The following is a 16,168-nucleotide window of genomic DNA, read 5'->3' on the forward strand; positions in this document are numbered from 1 at the left end:
TGTTCATGCTGATGAGGGGCGTATTGTGATAACAAATCTGCAAGACTTTTCATTGTGAATGACGAATTGCAACGAACCCCTTTCGCCTCCTCTTGAAAAAGGGAGGCAAACTGTGGTGTATTTGTATGCAGATTATTCATTTGGGGTTATCTAATCCTGATTGTTTTAATTATGTGGCATGAAAAAAGAGAGGAGGGCCATTTTGGGGGTGGCAGCGGTCTCAGTGTTTGCCCCCCCCCCCCCCCCCCCCCCCCCCCCCATTTTTGTTTCATCGCAGCAATTCTCTCTGGGCATCAGCTCCCTATCGGCCCTGGGTGTGGTGGGCTCATTGCTGGAGATCGTCCTCATCCTGTATCCTGCACTGCTTTTTAGTTCTGTTGAGGTGCTCTCTTTGCAGCGCATTTTGATATACGGGGCATGTTGCACTGCTTGAACTCGAGTGTTAAGGGAGTAGATTCACCATATTTTAGTGGTATGTGCTTTCTTTGTAATGATGTGCAAGAAATGCGTAAGGATAGACCGTTGGGTGAAATTCACCTACGTCCTGTAAATCATTCATAACTAAGTTTTTTCTCGTGTTGGTTTGGTTTCACCAGCCGAAAAGTGGCTCTGATGTCAAATATTAATTCATTTCATGTGAGGCTTGAAAAGATGTCAACACTTTAATTGCTTACTACTGTGTTTACCCAAATGTAACACTACCATGATTGTAATGCAAAGGTCGATTTTATGGGCGCGAAATGGAAAAATAAGAAAAACACACGATAATAATGGAAGGTTTCACATTGTGGACACGACGAAGGAAAAAAGTACATGAATGAAACGTGGGCAACGAGGCCAGAGTAGAAGCAAAGTTGTGTAGAAGTTTACGAAGAAAAGTACCCCAATAAATGGCTCATCTTCATAAGAAGTACGGCAGTTGCTACCAACTCTATCGCAGAAAGCTGTCACGCGCTCCTTTTTCAGAAGAGCCATGGAAAAGACTATCAGACAAGACTGATGTGACGCTGAGAAAACTCCCGCCGTGCTGTCACCATTTCTGCCATGTGCTTTAGATGAACTTCTTGCTGGGCGAGTTGGTGCATAGCTTTCTTGGTATGGCGTTGCGCACACGACGAGACAAACACAGGAAAGAGTAGGACGACAGAAAGAGCACAAAAAAAGACAAAGAGCTCTTCTGTCATCCTACTCTTTCCTGTGTTTGTCTCGTCGTGTGTGCTTTAGATGTTTTGTCTTAAAAACAAAATTTTTCCCACTCACTCAGCCGTGTGGCAAGTCATGCCTTCCAAATGTCAATGACCATTCTTGGCAGAATTTAAACAAGTCTTTATCTTATATGTGGAGCTGTCAGAAAATAGTGCGGCAGCACACAGTTTGATCTTGCTGAAAAGTCTGGTCACCTGAATTAAATATTTGCTGCTTGGGGCTTCCATTGGTCGACCAGTGTGGCTTTTTTGTTGCTTTTTCTGTTTCCTGAAGTTGGAGGCAGACCTCCTGGGCGCATCAACCATATGCAAGTAAATATGGGATCTTGCTCATTTTGTCTCTGAATAATATTCGATGATATAACACAAGGACATCTTCTGTTTTCAGTAACTTTCGAGTAGATGCGGTAATTCATTGTCATTCCTGATTTTTGGTGCAATGGTTGCAATGAGTTAAAGAAACAGCAGGTGTATGGCAGTTTTTTTTAAGCCTCACATGACCTGAAACATCATAGCTACTACCGTTCTGGTGTTGGAACTGAAACATGAATAAAAAATGTATAAACTATTTTCCATGCATAGGCATATTCAGAGTGGTGATCCATGTATGGTATGCTGTGCATCATTTTAAAAAAAGATAACACCAAATTAAACATTTGTCACCTTTACTTATTTAGACCTTCATAGGATAGTGATACACCTGTGTGCCACTTGCTTGCCGCACTTTAAGGGCTGGCAAATGGACAACAGTGCACTGTGCATCAAGTTTTTGCATGCTGCTGTTTACGGAACAGTCAGACCACACAGTGTGTTTTTATCTTTTGCTAATAGTCATTCTTGATGGTCTGTCTGTTTTCAAAGCATATGTGTACAATTCAGCACGGCTCATTTTGGCACAAAAAAAAAAATAAGAGGTGTGAAATCATCAATTCTTCTTTGATGATGAGCATCTAAATTTACTGGTTTGTCGAACAGCACATTGGAATTCAGTTCTCATTGTAGACAAAAAACTTGTGTTTTGATATAGCAATTTCGATAACCGGTTTATCAGGCAACATTTCGTTTGAGAGCCCTACTCCTAAGTGACTGCCTTGCTTTATCAACCTCTATAGCACAACGCTGGTCTGTAGATGTGGTTTCAAAGCCTTGTGTGGCTAATGTCCACTTTTTGGGCAGATACATCACCCAAAATGAGTCTGTACCCCTCACCTAACAACCCGAAGCTTAACGTACATGTTGAAGGCAGACATGCAGGTGTTGAGGCGTTGTGAAAGTAAGGTGGACAGCAGTGACCCTTGTTGTAGCACTGCTACAACGAAGTGCAAGCATTCATGGAAGCGAAAAAAGGCTCTTAAAAAAAGAGGACACGTGTGGTAGCCTTGATTGGTGCTCTTGATAATGACAACTGGGTTAGGGAACTTCCAGTTCACATCGTTGCAGTGCCAAAAACACGGGATCTGCGGTGCTGTTTGGAAGCTCTGATAACCGCAAAGGAAGCTTTCTGCATGTACTTTGCTTTGGAAGAGGCTTTGGAAGAGTGTGTTCACTTGTCAGTGATTTGAACAAGCATTTCGCACGACACTGTACTACTGCCCATCTGTGAATGCATCCTAAGCGATCCGCAAGTCTATTGAAGCTGCTATTCAGAAAATACCAAGCCATTCCACTAGCAAATTGTTTATAACAGTTCTTGAAGCATTTCTCAGTTGTAATGAGAAATCTTGTATGCCTCAGAAAATTCAGTGGCATGAATACGTACCACATTTTAGTTCTTGTTACGAAATGGCACAAATGTTTACCACTTTTATCTACAAAACCAGTGGTCGAAATGACCTGAAAAAACTGTCCTTCAGCTTTGAGAGTCAATCAGAGTACAATTTTACAATTTTTCCATTGGGACTTGCCCCGCTCCATTGCCTTTGGTTTGTTTGCTTCTCCGAGGTGTCCTTTCTACTTACCTTAACTAAGAAGGGAGGGCGCCAGCGTCGCGGTGATACAAGTGCCGCAGATGCTGTTATTGCTGCATGCTCGCAGGAGATAGCTCTTTCTCTTCAGCTCGGGAACCCTACGCGCGCTGATGTTCTGGCGTGGCACTCCGCTCTCCGCCAGCAGCGTGAGGCCTCGCGGGGGGAACATTTTTTCCTCTAACTCGTCCCGTCTGGCCTCAGAGCTTCTCCCATGCCCTAGCATGGGCAAACATACGAATCTAACATTGCTGGTGAGTCGGACGACCTTGATTCTATGGCAATTTGTGTTCCTAGCTGGCGTTATTGTTGTTAATAAATATGTATAAGGGTGAATCAGAGGCGACAGAATATTAGGATCCCTTAGTATATACATGCCGTATGAAAAAAATTACAAAAAAACCTGATCGGCCCCCGAAAAGGAGGCACCGATGTCAAGAAGTTGATGTCACAAAAGCCAGAAATATTTAGTTTTTCATGATCTACTCGAATACTGACGAACCTGTAGCCAACTTGTCCGCATTTGTCATAGCCAAAAGTCTAAAGAACTGTGTAGGCAAATACTACAAAGCAAAAAGGCAGAGAACCGGATATATCTGGTAGAAGTCAACACAAAAGAACAAATCAGCAAACTGCTGTCGTTGCAAAATCTCGGTGAAATGAGTGTACTAGTAACTCCGCACCTCACCCTGGACCAATCAAAGGGAGTCATATCTGAATATGAGCTACTGCAAAGTACTGATGAGGAAATAGAAGAACTAGCCGAACAAGGAGTGATAGCAGCCCGACGAATCAACATCCGGAGAAGCAATGTTGAAATCAAGACCAAACACATAGTCTTAACTTTCAATAGCACAACTCTTGCCAATTCCATTCACACTGCATACCTCCATTGTAAAGTCCGCCCATACATACCGAATCCCAGACGATGTTTCAAATGGCAGCGCTTTGGACACAGCATGTTGGCTTGCATGGTAAACCCACTTGTGTCACATGTGGACAAGAGACACATACCGAGGAGAGATGCGAACGTACACCAAAATCAACTGCAATGGCGCACGTGGTGCGTACTTCAGGTCGTGCCTAGTCTGGAAAACAGAAAAACAAATTATAACTTTGAAGACCACAGAAAACCTGTCCTACCTTGAGGCAAAAAAACGTCTCACTTTCCCACAGAAAGGGACATACTCCGAAGCGGTGACGCGGGGACCACCGCCGCCGCCTTCGGTTTCTGTCAGCACACAGATCAATCCAATGAACTTGGTGTCGACATCCAAGCCCCCACCACAGAAGCCGGTGGCACAGTCCACAGGGCTGAAAATTTCGCGAGAGGACCACGCGGTCCTCACTGGAGGCTTTCAGGCCCCACTTTCAGCAGCAGCATCGTCGGCGACAGCCACCCAGAAGAGCTCTGCTGAACTGGACCTGTCGCCCCACACCGCTAAAAAGGCAACTGCTGGTCCAAGAGACTCCGCCGCTGGAGCAGAGCCTGGTTCTGCTGTGCCAACAAAAAAGACGAATGCGAAGGCCACGGGCCATCGCGACCGAGAAGCATCCTCCACATCCACCGTGGAAGATATGAATGTCAGTGACAGCGCGGCGACATCCAAAACTCGCACATCCGCGGCATCACCGCGGAAATCTGGCACCATGAGAGTGGCGATGGACTCCCTAGAGAAAAAAGGAAAACTACGAATCACTCCTGAAAATAAGTAACTTTCCCCAAAACACAAAACCAGGAGCATAGGGTTTTAAATACATGCCCAAAAGGAATTAGAGATGGCGTTCCTAAGTCACTGGAAGTGTCGAGGCATATTAAATAACTACAGTGATGTAAAAGATATTCTTGCTTTATATGCCCCGGTTGTTTTGTGTCTCCAGGAGACAAACTGGGGATCAAAACATAAAAATATTTTAAGTAAATATGAAGTCTTTCGCCACGACCGAGAGCAAGCAAATAGGCTCTTTGGAGGTACTGCCATAGCTGTTTAAAGTAGTGTGGCCGCTCATGAAGTCAAGCTTCAGACTACATTTGAAGCCGTTGCAGTACATTTTAAAACAATTACAGTATGTTCCATACATCTCCAACCACACCTTACAGTAGCACTCCGTGATTTATAAAACCTTTTAAAACAATTACCAGAGCCATATCTGTTAGTCGGCGATTTTAATTTTCACTCCAATTTGTGAGGAAGCGAACAAACGGACACTAGAAGCCGTATTTTAGAAGATTTTATTGTGTGCAATAATATATGCTTACTCAACAAGGGCAAACACACATACTGCTTTCCAAGCTCAGGAAAATGGAGCTGCATAGATTTGTTTCTTACATCGCCTTCTCTTTTTACTGCTTTTAAATGGGATGTCTTGGACAACCCGTATGGCAGCGATCATCTACCGTTCTTATCAACCTAATGTCTTGTCCGCAAATCATTCGTACAAAAGCATGATGTTGGAAGCTGCTTTTGGCCGACTGGGTGCTATTTCAAGAAAATGCCAGCCCAGAAAAAATAGATCTACATAACTTAAGTTCAGATGAACTTAATAAAATTGTCACAAACTGCCTTGTTTCCGCTGCGCGCCTGGCTATACCTCAGTCTTTGGAGTGGTGAAACAAAACCAGAAAATCTGGTATAGAAAAGAATGTAGAGTAGCAAAAAAGAAACAGAACAAAGCATGGAGAACACTCGTAGGTACCCTGCGCAGAAAAATCTTATAAACATTAAAAGCAAGGGCAGAAGCCCGATATACCCGGCATAGTGCTGTAAAGACTTCGTGCCAAAGTTACGTGACATCCGTAAATAGCTCAACCACATCGAAAGAAATGTGGGAGAAGGTACAAAAGGTGAATAGTAAATACTCCCCATTCACACTTCCCTTCTAACAGCCCCTTGTATACAGACAAACACTGAAGAACAGGCAGACATTTTAGGTGAATATTTTTCCGCAGTTTCCAGCTCATCACACTACACAGAGTCATTTCTAAAGCACAAAAACACAGCCGAGAAACAGACTCCCTACAAGTGGATATAGAAATGAACCATATAATAATTTTTTTACAGTTCAAGAAATCAACAGTCTTGTCCGCTGGTAAACAGACTGCACCCGTCCCTGACGGAATACACTATCAAATGCTGTCCCGCCTCTCTGAACCTGCCATAGAGGCACTTTTAAGTTTTTTTAATAAGGTTTGGGTATTCGGTAAACTACCAGAAGCCTGGAAGAAGGCCATCATTGTTTCATTTTTAGAACCTGAAAAAACCACCAACCTCTCCCAGTAGTTATAGGCCCTGGAACAGCTGCGGAAGACACACATAAAGAATGCCATACAGCTGACAATAAAGTTTTCATTCATTCATTCATTCATTCATTCATTCATTCATTCATTCCCAAACAAGTGCTGAAGGGTATGGGAGGTGCCCCATGGGGGTTTACTCAACAGGACATGAATAAGAGAAAAACTAGCGCCAAACCGTGCAAACTACAAGACAAGAACAATGACGAGACACAAGCACTAACTCACAACTGAATTTTATTGAAGCCAGAATGCAGCTTATATAAGGGGAAGCTTCAAGGGGATAGAAGGGTGACACGGAGGACAAGGTGAACAAATGCAACGTCTGAGATCGCAGAAACAGGCAGCCAGCCAAAAATCACACAAGAAAAAGAACACTTATTTGATAACTGAATCTAAAAATCTAAACTCAGAGGAAAAAAGAGATAAAGAAGGAGTACTGATACACCTACAGCCAAATTTCTTTGTGTAGAAAGCCTCCAGACTAACACGTGCAGTCTTATCTGTGCTCTTGCCAAGAATCTTTGTCTTATTCAACTGCGCCTCGCAACCGTCGCAGCTCATTACGTGCACAACCAAATGTGCGGACTTATCTTTCAAGTCTGATAAATTTCGGGCATGGTCCCCCAAACGCTCGTTGATGCAGCGGCCAGTCTGGCCGACATAAAACTTCCCACATGTTAAGGGGATAGCGTAGACCACTCCTACGGAACACTTGTTAAACAGATTAGCAAAACTTGGTGCTGGGCTAGTTGGTTAAGCATTTCGTTTGAAACAGGTCAGCGCTAAAAAAAGACAAACACGGCAAGAGAACGACGACACAAGGGATGAGCGCTACTAACAACTGGTTTTATTTGCCGCTTCAGGGAAAGTATTTAAAACCTTGTCACATCATATCATGCACACAGCCAGGGGCGTCAACATTTTTTCATATCAAAAAAGTTAAGATATATATCTTAACACAGCAAGCCACAAAGAGCCAGTAATCGACAGCGTGAATAACAGAAAAGGAAAAAGGAAGAAACAAACAGGACTAATAAAAAAATAATCGGTTATTTTTTTTTAAACGCGTCTCAAGAAATGCCCGCTCCGCAGAGAACAACGTTATTGAGCCATCGCTCACACACTGATCTCGTTTTTTGTTTATGTGGAAAGCTTCCAGCAAGACTCTGGATGTTCTGCTTGCGCTTCTGCCTAGAACCCTAGCCTCGTTAAATCGTGGCACACATTTGCAGTCCAAAACATGCGAGACTAAGTTCGCCAGCTTGTCTTTTACCCTCAAGTTTTTTGCATGTTCCCCGTCTGCCCAACATAGCACCTTCCGCAGGAAAGGGGGATCATATACACCACTCCTAGAGCACATCCGACATAGGCTACTTCATGTTTAGTTTTGCATCCACGCTCACGTTCGCCGCAAATGCGCGAGCACAGCTTCGCCAGCTTATTTGGCGCCGAGAACACAAGTGGCACGTTGTGCCTGCTGGCCACTTTTTTGAAGTTATGCGACACCTTATGTACATAAGGTATCACCTCAGGCATTGTCTTCGCGCGTTCCGCGACAGCCATTTTTTGTCGGGCACCAGACTTCTTTAGGAGGGTTTCAGCAATGGCCACTTTGATCGAGCAAGGGAAGCCTGCAGCCAAAAGGCGGTTCACCTGATTATTAAAGCTAGCATGCATTTGGTGTGGACACGACCTGCGAAGCGCAGATTCCAGACAAAGCGAAGCAATAGCTCTTTTCACAGTCTTAGAATGATTTGAGTCATAGGGCAATAGCTCTTTGTTAGCACGCGGGAAATAGGCCCAGCAGGTATGTCCTTTGCACAACCTCAGCCTCAGATCCAAGAAACGTAATTCGTTGTCAGGAATTTCATGGGTAAAATTCAAGCCTTTACCATGCTTCTCAAATGTTCTTAGGACCTGTTGGATGGAGTCTGCGAATGTGGAGTCATTAGTGGCTTTTAAAAGAATTAAAAAATCGTCTCTCTGCGGAGCAAGCATTTCTTGAGACGCGTTTAAAAAAAAAAAATTACCGATTATTTTTTTATTAGTCCTGTTTGTTTCTTCCTTTTTCCTTTTCTGTTATTCACGCTGTCGATTACTGGCTCTTTGTGGCTTGCTGTGTTAAGATATATATCTTAACTTTTTTGATATGAAAAAATGTTGACGCCCCTGGCTGTGTGCATGATATGATGTGACAAGGTTTTAAATACTTTCCCTGAAGCGACAAATAAAACCAGTTGTTAGTAGCGCTCATCCCTTGTGTCGTCGTTCTCTCGCCGTGTTTGTCTTTTTTTAGCGCTGACCTGTTTCAAACGAAATGCTTAACCAACTAGCCCAGCACCAAGTTTTGCTAAACTATATTTCTAGTTCAGTGGGCCCGTCGTCTTTGTTGTGTGTGTTCTCTCCTTCGGCGTCTTACGTCAATTCACCATCTTTCATCAACGTTCTTCTGTGTCACATCGTGAGTGCTACATGCCGGGCCAGGCGCCTTGCCTTTTGCTTGCGGAAAAACTGGGTTCCAGAAGAGATCATCGCACTCTTCGGAGCAGTTAAGCCTTCCTGGGGCCACGTTAAAAGGCTGTGCAAGATTCTGAGAGCTGAGGTCTGGCGTCAAGTCAGACTTTTCCAGGACTGGCTGCGTGTGACATGCTGTAGCCAATACCCGGAGTGGCTTGCTACACGGATGTACCGCTCCCTCAAGTCTCAAGCCGGCCAAATGATCGAGGTGAACTGGTCCGTTATTCTTAAACACCTTCTCAGAAATGGTGAAAAGCGCCAGAGCATTTCCAGGAAACCAGTGCTAACGGTTGGGGAAGTCTCCATCCCTCAGAATTTTGAAGAAGTTCTTAGAAAAGGGCCAAAATATGCCCTTGAGGCTCATGTGCCGCCGCACGACCTGATCGCCACTAATAGGAACATTGCCCAAAAAGTGAACCGTGAAGACAGCGAGAGGTGTCTGCTTGAGGGTGTTGACTGCCTCGCGAGGTGTGCCTCAGGGTGTGCTAACCGTCGTTCGTGCCGTGTTTTAGATGAAATCGTTAAATATTTCAAAGATTAACAAATCGTCTTGCTACAAGCTGACAAAGATGGGGGATTCGTCGTCATGAAACAACAAGCCTACAAAGAAAAAGCACTGCAAGCTGTGGATAAGAACTTTGCACCTGTGAGGAAAAGCGGTGTACGCGTTAAAACTAAGTTCATGGATTTTTGCAAGGACCTCAATCTGTTTTCTTTAGCTAATGATATTAGTAAATGCAGAGGCAACTGCTTGAACTTCTTCTTCACGGCTAAGACTCACAAGCCTGAAATACCCTTCAGAACGATCATCAGCGAAAATGGCTCATGGCAGCAATGTGCTAGCTGGTTCCTTTTAAAGAAGCTCTCGGTGATCAAGGTGGATGGTCCCTTCGAGACAAAGAAGTCCCAAAATGTGTCAGATTACATTGAGGACAATAGCCAGGTCGGTTACGCATTTTCTGTTGATGTCGAGGATTTGTTTTATTCAGTTCCTCAAGCCGAACTTTTAGTTGCTGTGAAAGAATCTGTTGAAGTTACTGGCGAAATTTCCTTTCAGTCTTCAGCTGGTAGGTCCCTTGACAATTTTTTAAAGCTTTTAGAATTTTACCTCAGCGTCACTTTTATCTCTTTTAACAAGCAACCTTTTCTTCAGCGTAATGGTGTTGTATAGGTTCATGTGTGGCGCCAATTTTGTGTCACAGTTTTTTAGCATGCATTGATCGCCTTTTGGATCAAGATTTTATTGGTGGTTCTGTTTTAAAGGTCTTCAGATATGTAGATGATTTTTTAATTCTTTTAAAAACCACTAATGACTCCACATTCGCAGACACCATCCAACAGGTCCTAAGAACATTTGAGAAGCATGGTAAAGGCTTGAATTTTACCCATGAAATTCCTGACAACAACGAATTACGTTTCTTGGATCTGAGGCTGAGGTTGTGCAAAGGACATACCTGCTGGGCCTATTTCCCGCGTGCTAACAAAGAGCTATTGCCCTACGACTCAAATCATTCTAAGACTGTGAAAAGAGCTATTGCTTCGCTTTGTCTGGAATCTGCGCTTCGCAGGTCGTGTCCACACCAAATGCATGCTAGCTTTAATAATCAGGTGAACCGCCTTTTGGCTGCAGGCTTCCCTTGCTCGATCAAAGTGGCCATTGCTGAAACCCTCCTAAAGAAGTCTGGTGCCCGACAAAAAATGGCTGTCGCGGAACGCGCGAAGACAATGCCTGAGGTGATACCCTATGTACATAAGGTGTCGCATAACCTCAAAAAAGTGGCCAGCAGGCACAACGTGCCACTTGTGTTCTCGGCGCCAAATAAGCTGGCGAAGCTGTGCTCGCGCATTTGCGGCGAATGTGAGCGTGGATGCAAAACTAAACATGAAGTAGCCTATGTCGGATGTGCTCTAGGAGTGGTGTATATGATCCCCCTTTCCTGCGGAAGGTGCTATGTTGGGCAGACGGGGCGTTGCCTTAACGATCGTATAAGGGAACATGCAAAAAACTTGAGGGTAAAAGACAAGCTGGCGAACTTAGTCTCGCATGTTTTGGAGTGCAAATGTGTGCCACGATTTAACGAGGCTAGGGTTCTAGGCAGAAGCGCAAGCAGAACATCCAGAGTCTTGCTGGAAGCTTTCCACATAAACAAAAAACGAGATCAGTGTGTGAGCGATGGCTCAATAACGTTGTTCTCTGCGGAGCGGGCATTTCTTGAGACGCGTTTAAAAAAAAATAACCGATTATTTTTTTATTAGTCCTGTTTGTTTCTTCCTTTTTCCTTTTCTGTTATTCACGCTGTCGATTACTGGCTCTTTGTGGCTTGCTGTGTTAAGATATATATCTTAACTTTTTTGATATGAAAAAATGTTGACGCCCCTGGCTGTGTGCATGATATGATGTGACAAGGTTTTAAATACTTTCCCTGAAGCGACAAATAAAACCAGTTGTTAGTAGCGCTCATCCCTTGTGTCGTCGTTCTCTCGCCGTGTTTGTCTTTTTTTAGCGCTGACCTGTTTCAAACGAAATTGGTAAACAGAGTATCATGCTTTAGCTGGCAACGCCGCTTCCTTGAGTTGCAGATTCGGGGGCACAACTTTTCCAGTTTGTTGGGGGCCGAAAAAACGACACTCACACCATACCTGTTAGCAACCTTCCTAAAGTTGTGCGAGGACTTGTGTACGTAAGGTACAACTAGTGGCTTCTGTCTCTGCAACGATCTTCTCCAGTATTCCTTTGTGTTCCGTGCTTAAGTTTTTGAAGGAGGGTCTCGCAAACAGCAACCAACACAGATCAGGCAAACCCAGCCACCGAAAGTCGGCTCATCTGTTTTTGAAAGCTGTCTTGCAACTGATGCGGGCATGATTTTTTGAGACAAGACTCCAGGCAATGCGGCGCTACTGCTCTTTTTACAGTCTTGGAGTGCACAAAATCGTAAGGCAAAAGATCATTTTTTGCGTGCGGGTAATAGCCCCAGCAAACGTGTCTGCCAAGGAAGGTTAGTTTTAAGTCTAAAAACTGTAAAGCATTAGTGTTGGGTAGTTCATGGGTAAAAGTGAGCCCAAGTCCATGTTTGTCAAATGCATTTAAAACTTCACCTACTGTAGAGGGGTAGATAAAGGATTTTTTAAAAGCACTAAAAAATCGTCCACACACCTAAAAGCCTTTCAAACCGCCCTCCCCAATAAAAAATTTTGTCTAAAGATTGATCAACCTTTGTTAAGAAAATATCGCAAAGGAAAGTTTGGCGCTAGTTTTTCTCTTATTCAAGTATGCACCAACTAGCCCAAAAAGAGGTGTTAATTCAACAGGACATGTTGGCTGGCTGTTTGGTCCATGCTTGGCTAGACAAAGCCTGATTCGGATAGACAGCACAGGTGCACCTTTTTTTGTGCCAGTTGCAATTCGCAATGCTACGTGCTCTTGAGTTTGGGTTCAATTCATTGTCCCTTTGCTGTACAGGCTGCTGTAGTGCCATTTCGTGTAGCATGTGGAAGTTTCCTCAGTGAGCAATGATCTTTTCCTGAGCTGCGGTGCTGTCGCAGCTACCTCTGGCTTGCATCCGTGGTGGGCTTCTTCTCACTGCCCATCTTCTGTCTACTGCGTCCCAAGCCTCTGTCAGCCACACTCACCCAGGTCATTGGGAATTGTGCCGTCTTGCTGCTGCTGAGCTCGGCTTTGCCTGTTTTGGCCAGGACACTGGGTATGCCGACCCTTTTGACTCTCGCATTTGAGAATGCCTTGCCTCTGATATGGCTGTCCCTGTTTGGTCTCCGTTTACTGAGGGTGTCTGCCCTAGATGTCCCCTTTATTATGCACAAGTATTACCCCAGTCAAGGGTGCAAAATAAAGTGCACTTTTGGGGAGTGCACACTATCACTCAGCTGATGGACGGAGAAATGCGTAGAGCATAACCAATCTCTATATATAGCCTTCTTTGATTACAAGAAAACATTTGACTTGGCCGAAACCTCAGCAGTCATGCAGGCACTGTGCAGTCAGGGTGTAGAAAAGCCTTATTTGAAAGTACCGGACGATATCTGTAACGACTGCAGGGCTAGCATAGTCCTCCATAAAGTCGGCAACAAAATTCTAATAAGGAAGGATGCTCGGCAGGGAGACATGATCTCACCACCTGTTTACGGGAGATATTCCGAGGCCTGGATTGGGAACAGTTGGGGATAAGATTTAATGGAGAATACCCAAATAATCTGCGATTCGCTCATGACATTGCCTTGCTCAGTCACTCTGGAGGTGAACTGCAAATCATGATCAGTGAGTTAGACAGGCAGAGCATATCGATGGGTCTAAAAATTAACATGCAGAAAACCAAGGTAATGTTCAACAGCCTTGCAAGGGAACAACAGTTCACAATTGGCAGCGAGAGCCTAGAAGTTGTGACGGAATACGTCTACTTAGGGCAGGTAGTGACAGCTGATCTGGATCATGAGAGGGAAATAATTAGAAGGATAAGAATGGGGTGGAGCACATATGGCATGTTCTCGCAGATCATGGGTGGCAGTTTACCAATATCCCTCAAGAGATCAGTATACAACACTTGTATCTTACTGGTGCTCACCTATGGGGCAGAAACGTGGAGACTAAGGAAAAGGGTTCAGCTTAAGTTAAGGACAACGCAGGGAGCCATGGAAAGAAAAATGATAGGTATAACGTTAAGGTACTGGAAGCAGGCAGATTGGGTGAGGGAACAAAAGCAGGATAATGACATCCTACTCAAAATCAAGAGGAAGAAATGGGCTTGGACAGAGCACATAATGCGAAGGCGAGATAATCGCTGGTCCTTAAGGGTGATGGAGTGGGTTCCAAGAGAAGGCAGGTGTAGCAGGGAGCGGCAAAAAGTTAGGTGGGCAGATGAGGTTGAGAAGTTTGCGGACGGTGGCTGCAGCTGGCAAAGGACAAGGGTTAATTGGAGAGACATGGGAGAGGCCTTTGCCTTGCAGTGGGCGTAGTCAAGCTGATGATGATGATCATAAAACTATTGCACAGAGAAAAAATATAAGTAATAGGTAAAATCAGCGTGTATTTTTTAAGCATAAAAACCGCTGCCATCAAGGCTATGTACTCGGTGCTCAAAGTCTGTTGTGTGAATGCACTTTGCCGAGTGCACGCATATTATGCCATTCAGTTATTCTAAAGTGCACTTTGAACATGTGACACTCTTCATTAGTGCACCTTGTTTTGCATGCTTGACTGGGGTGTAACACGTCTCAAGGCTTTAGACACAGTGAGTGAAAGTAGCGCAATTTTATGCAGTATTCACGCAAAGTGCAGTGTTTTGCAAAGTGTCTTGCAAACTCATGTAAGACATCACCACACTGCATCACTAGGCTTCATTAGAGCAATTATTTACTCCTCTTTTGACCTCTCAAACCGTGGCTGTTTACTCGTGCCTAGTAAGCTATCGCATAATGTCTTCTGAAATAAGCGCTGGCAAGACATGTTCTCCGTATTAATATCAACTAAAGGCTCATTTGCAAAGTGACTGAATCACCTTCAGTGTCTGCTCTTGGTACACTATGCAGTGACCTGCGTGCTGTGAAATTTTTTGTGGCATGGTAACCAATAATGTGTTCAAAAACTGAGAACAGAAGTTGAAGAAAAACGATAGCAGTTTTACCTCTTAGTCCTATATTGCGGTTTTTGACATTGCATGAAAGCATTTGCAACAATTTGTGCTCAGTTGTGCTGCTTTTTGCAGGGTGCATTGGGTCTTTTTTCTGGGGATGCCTCCCACTGTTGACCGGTGTGTGTCTGGTGCGATGCAGGCATCACCAACTTCGACCTCCTGGGGGACTTTGGCCGCATCGAGTGGCTGGCCAGCTTTCCGCTGGTGCTCACCTACAACCTGGTGTTTGTGGCTGCGGCTGCCGCCAGCCTGGTGACCAAGGTGACAGCCGCCATGCGCACAGAGCTGCTAGGACGCCTGGCAGCGTGGAAGCCGCTCTCACAGAGGGCCAAGGACGACTGACTGCTGTCAAGTGTGGGCCTAGTGAGTGGCTGTACATTCAGAGTTTTTTTCTGCAGTGACGCAAATGAAGACTGGAAGGGCAAAGAGTGGTGGCACACGTCCAATCATTTCGGAGCAGCAGTTCATCGGCCTTGGAGCACCTGTTTCTAAGCCGTTGCCGGACAGTTGTGCTGTTTGCTGTATCCTTGCTCAAGAAGACCACTTCAGGTGGTGCGCCTACCCAGAGTACAAACCTAAGGTGCTCTCACCATGGACTGCACTAGCTGCCTCCTTCACACTGCCTGTAGGAGTGCAGCTAAAGCTATCTGTCAGCATTGTTTGCCAGCATCGCGAAGGTTTGCAGCTCAGCCTCCTCGGAGTGTGTCAGACAATGCACCTTCAGCCAAAATTACGGCATTGGGGATGCAGGCTGTCTTCATCCAGCACTGCTGCCATGTGTTGTTTGGCTCGCAGCTGCACATTCCAAAGTGTGGGCCCAACTTCAGGGCAAAATGCAGCTGCAGGTGTGGACCCACTCTGAAGGCAAAATGCAACTTTGGGTTCCCAAGCGGAGACAGCTGTGAGTTACCAAGTGAGGACTGAATGTCAGCGCATTCGCAAGCCCCATATATGTTCTGAGCCATTTTTGGTGCAGTAACATGTCCCGGGTCTGTTGGTCTGCCAAGATTTTTGTCACTTGGGACTTGTTTCAGAGACCTGTGATGGCAGCGTTGGTAGCTTACGCATGCCTCTTTTATGATTAGACCGTGTGGCTGCATTTGATATTGTGCAAGCATGATGTCCAGTCATGAGCTGGGACATTTGGGTTGTGCAGACTCCTTTTTTTGCCGGCTGGGATCACTGCTACATCCATGTCCTTAACAGGTGCCCTTGTTCATTGACGGATGTCACCTGTGCTAGCGGATTCACGTGGTGGTAGTTGCTTCCGGCATTTCGTTGTCAATTCGACGCTTTTATACTTTGTCTGTGTCATTTCTGCGTTGAATTTTCTTTTATGCACTGTATATGATAACAGTGGTGAGTTTTATTGAGAGTTCCTAATTTTGTAGCTTTAATTAATAGCAGTTATTACTTGGATATTGTATTTAATTATCACGAATACATATGTTGTGCTGCTTATGTGGTTGTGCTGGTCCTTTTAGTAGCTTTCTTGACATTGTTCACTTGGTGTCACTAACTGCACTGCAGTGGATGCCT

General features: G+C 44.7%; 1 protein-coding gene across 7 annotated transcripts in view; it reads left to right on the forward strand.

Moving 5' to 3' along the window:
* Nucleotides 1-16,090, forward strand: part of lili (LMBR1-like protein lilipod) — a 185,675-nt gene extending 169,585 nt beyond the window's left edge. For 6 of the 7 annotated variants that reach the window (XM_077628308.1, XM_077628311.1, XM_077628312.1 and 3 more), the window contains 3 exons: nucleotides 278-351; nucleotides 12,528-12,685; nucleotides 14,769-16,090. In XM_077628308.1, the coding sequence (XP_077484434.1) occupies nucleotides 278-351; nucleotides 12,528-12,685; nucleotides 14,769-14,971 (435 nt within the window). In that variant the 3' untranslated portion in view covers nucleotides 14,972-16,090. The remainder of the gene's footprint in view (nucleotides 1-277; nucleotides 352-12,527; nucleotides 12,686-14,768) is intronic. The other variant, XM_077628309.1, reaches the window with a different exon arrangement.
* The last annotated feature ends 78 nt before the right edge of the window (nucleotides 16,091-16,168 follow it).

Source organism: Amblyomma americanum, chromosome 6 (genome assembly GCF_052857255.1).
Source record: "Amblyomma americanum isolate KBUSLIRL-KWMA chromosome 6, ASM5285725v1, whole genome shotgun sequence".
NCBI classification, from domain to species: domain Eukaryota; kingdom Metazoa; phylum Arthropoda; class Arachnida; order Ixodida; family Ixodidae; genus Amblyomma; species Amblyomma americanum.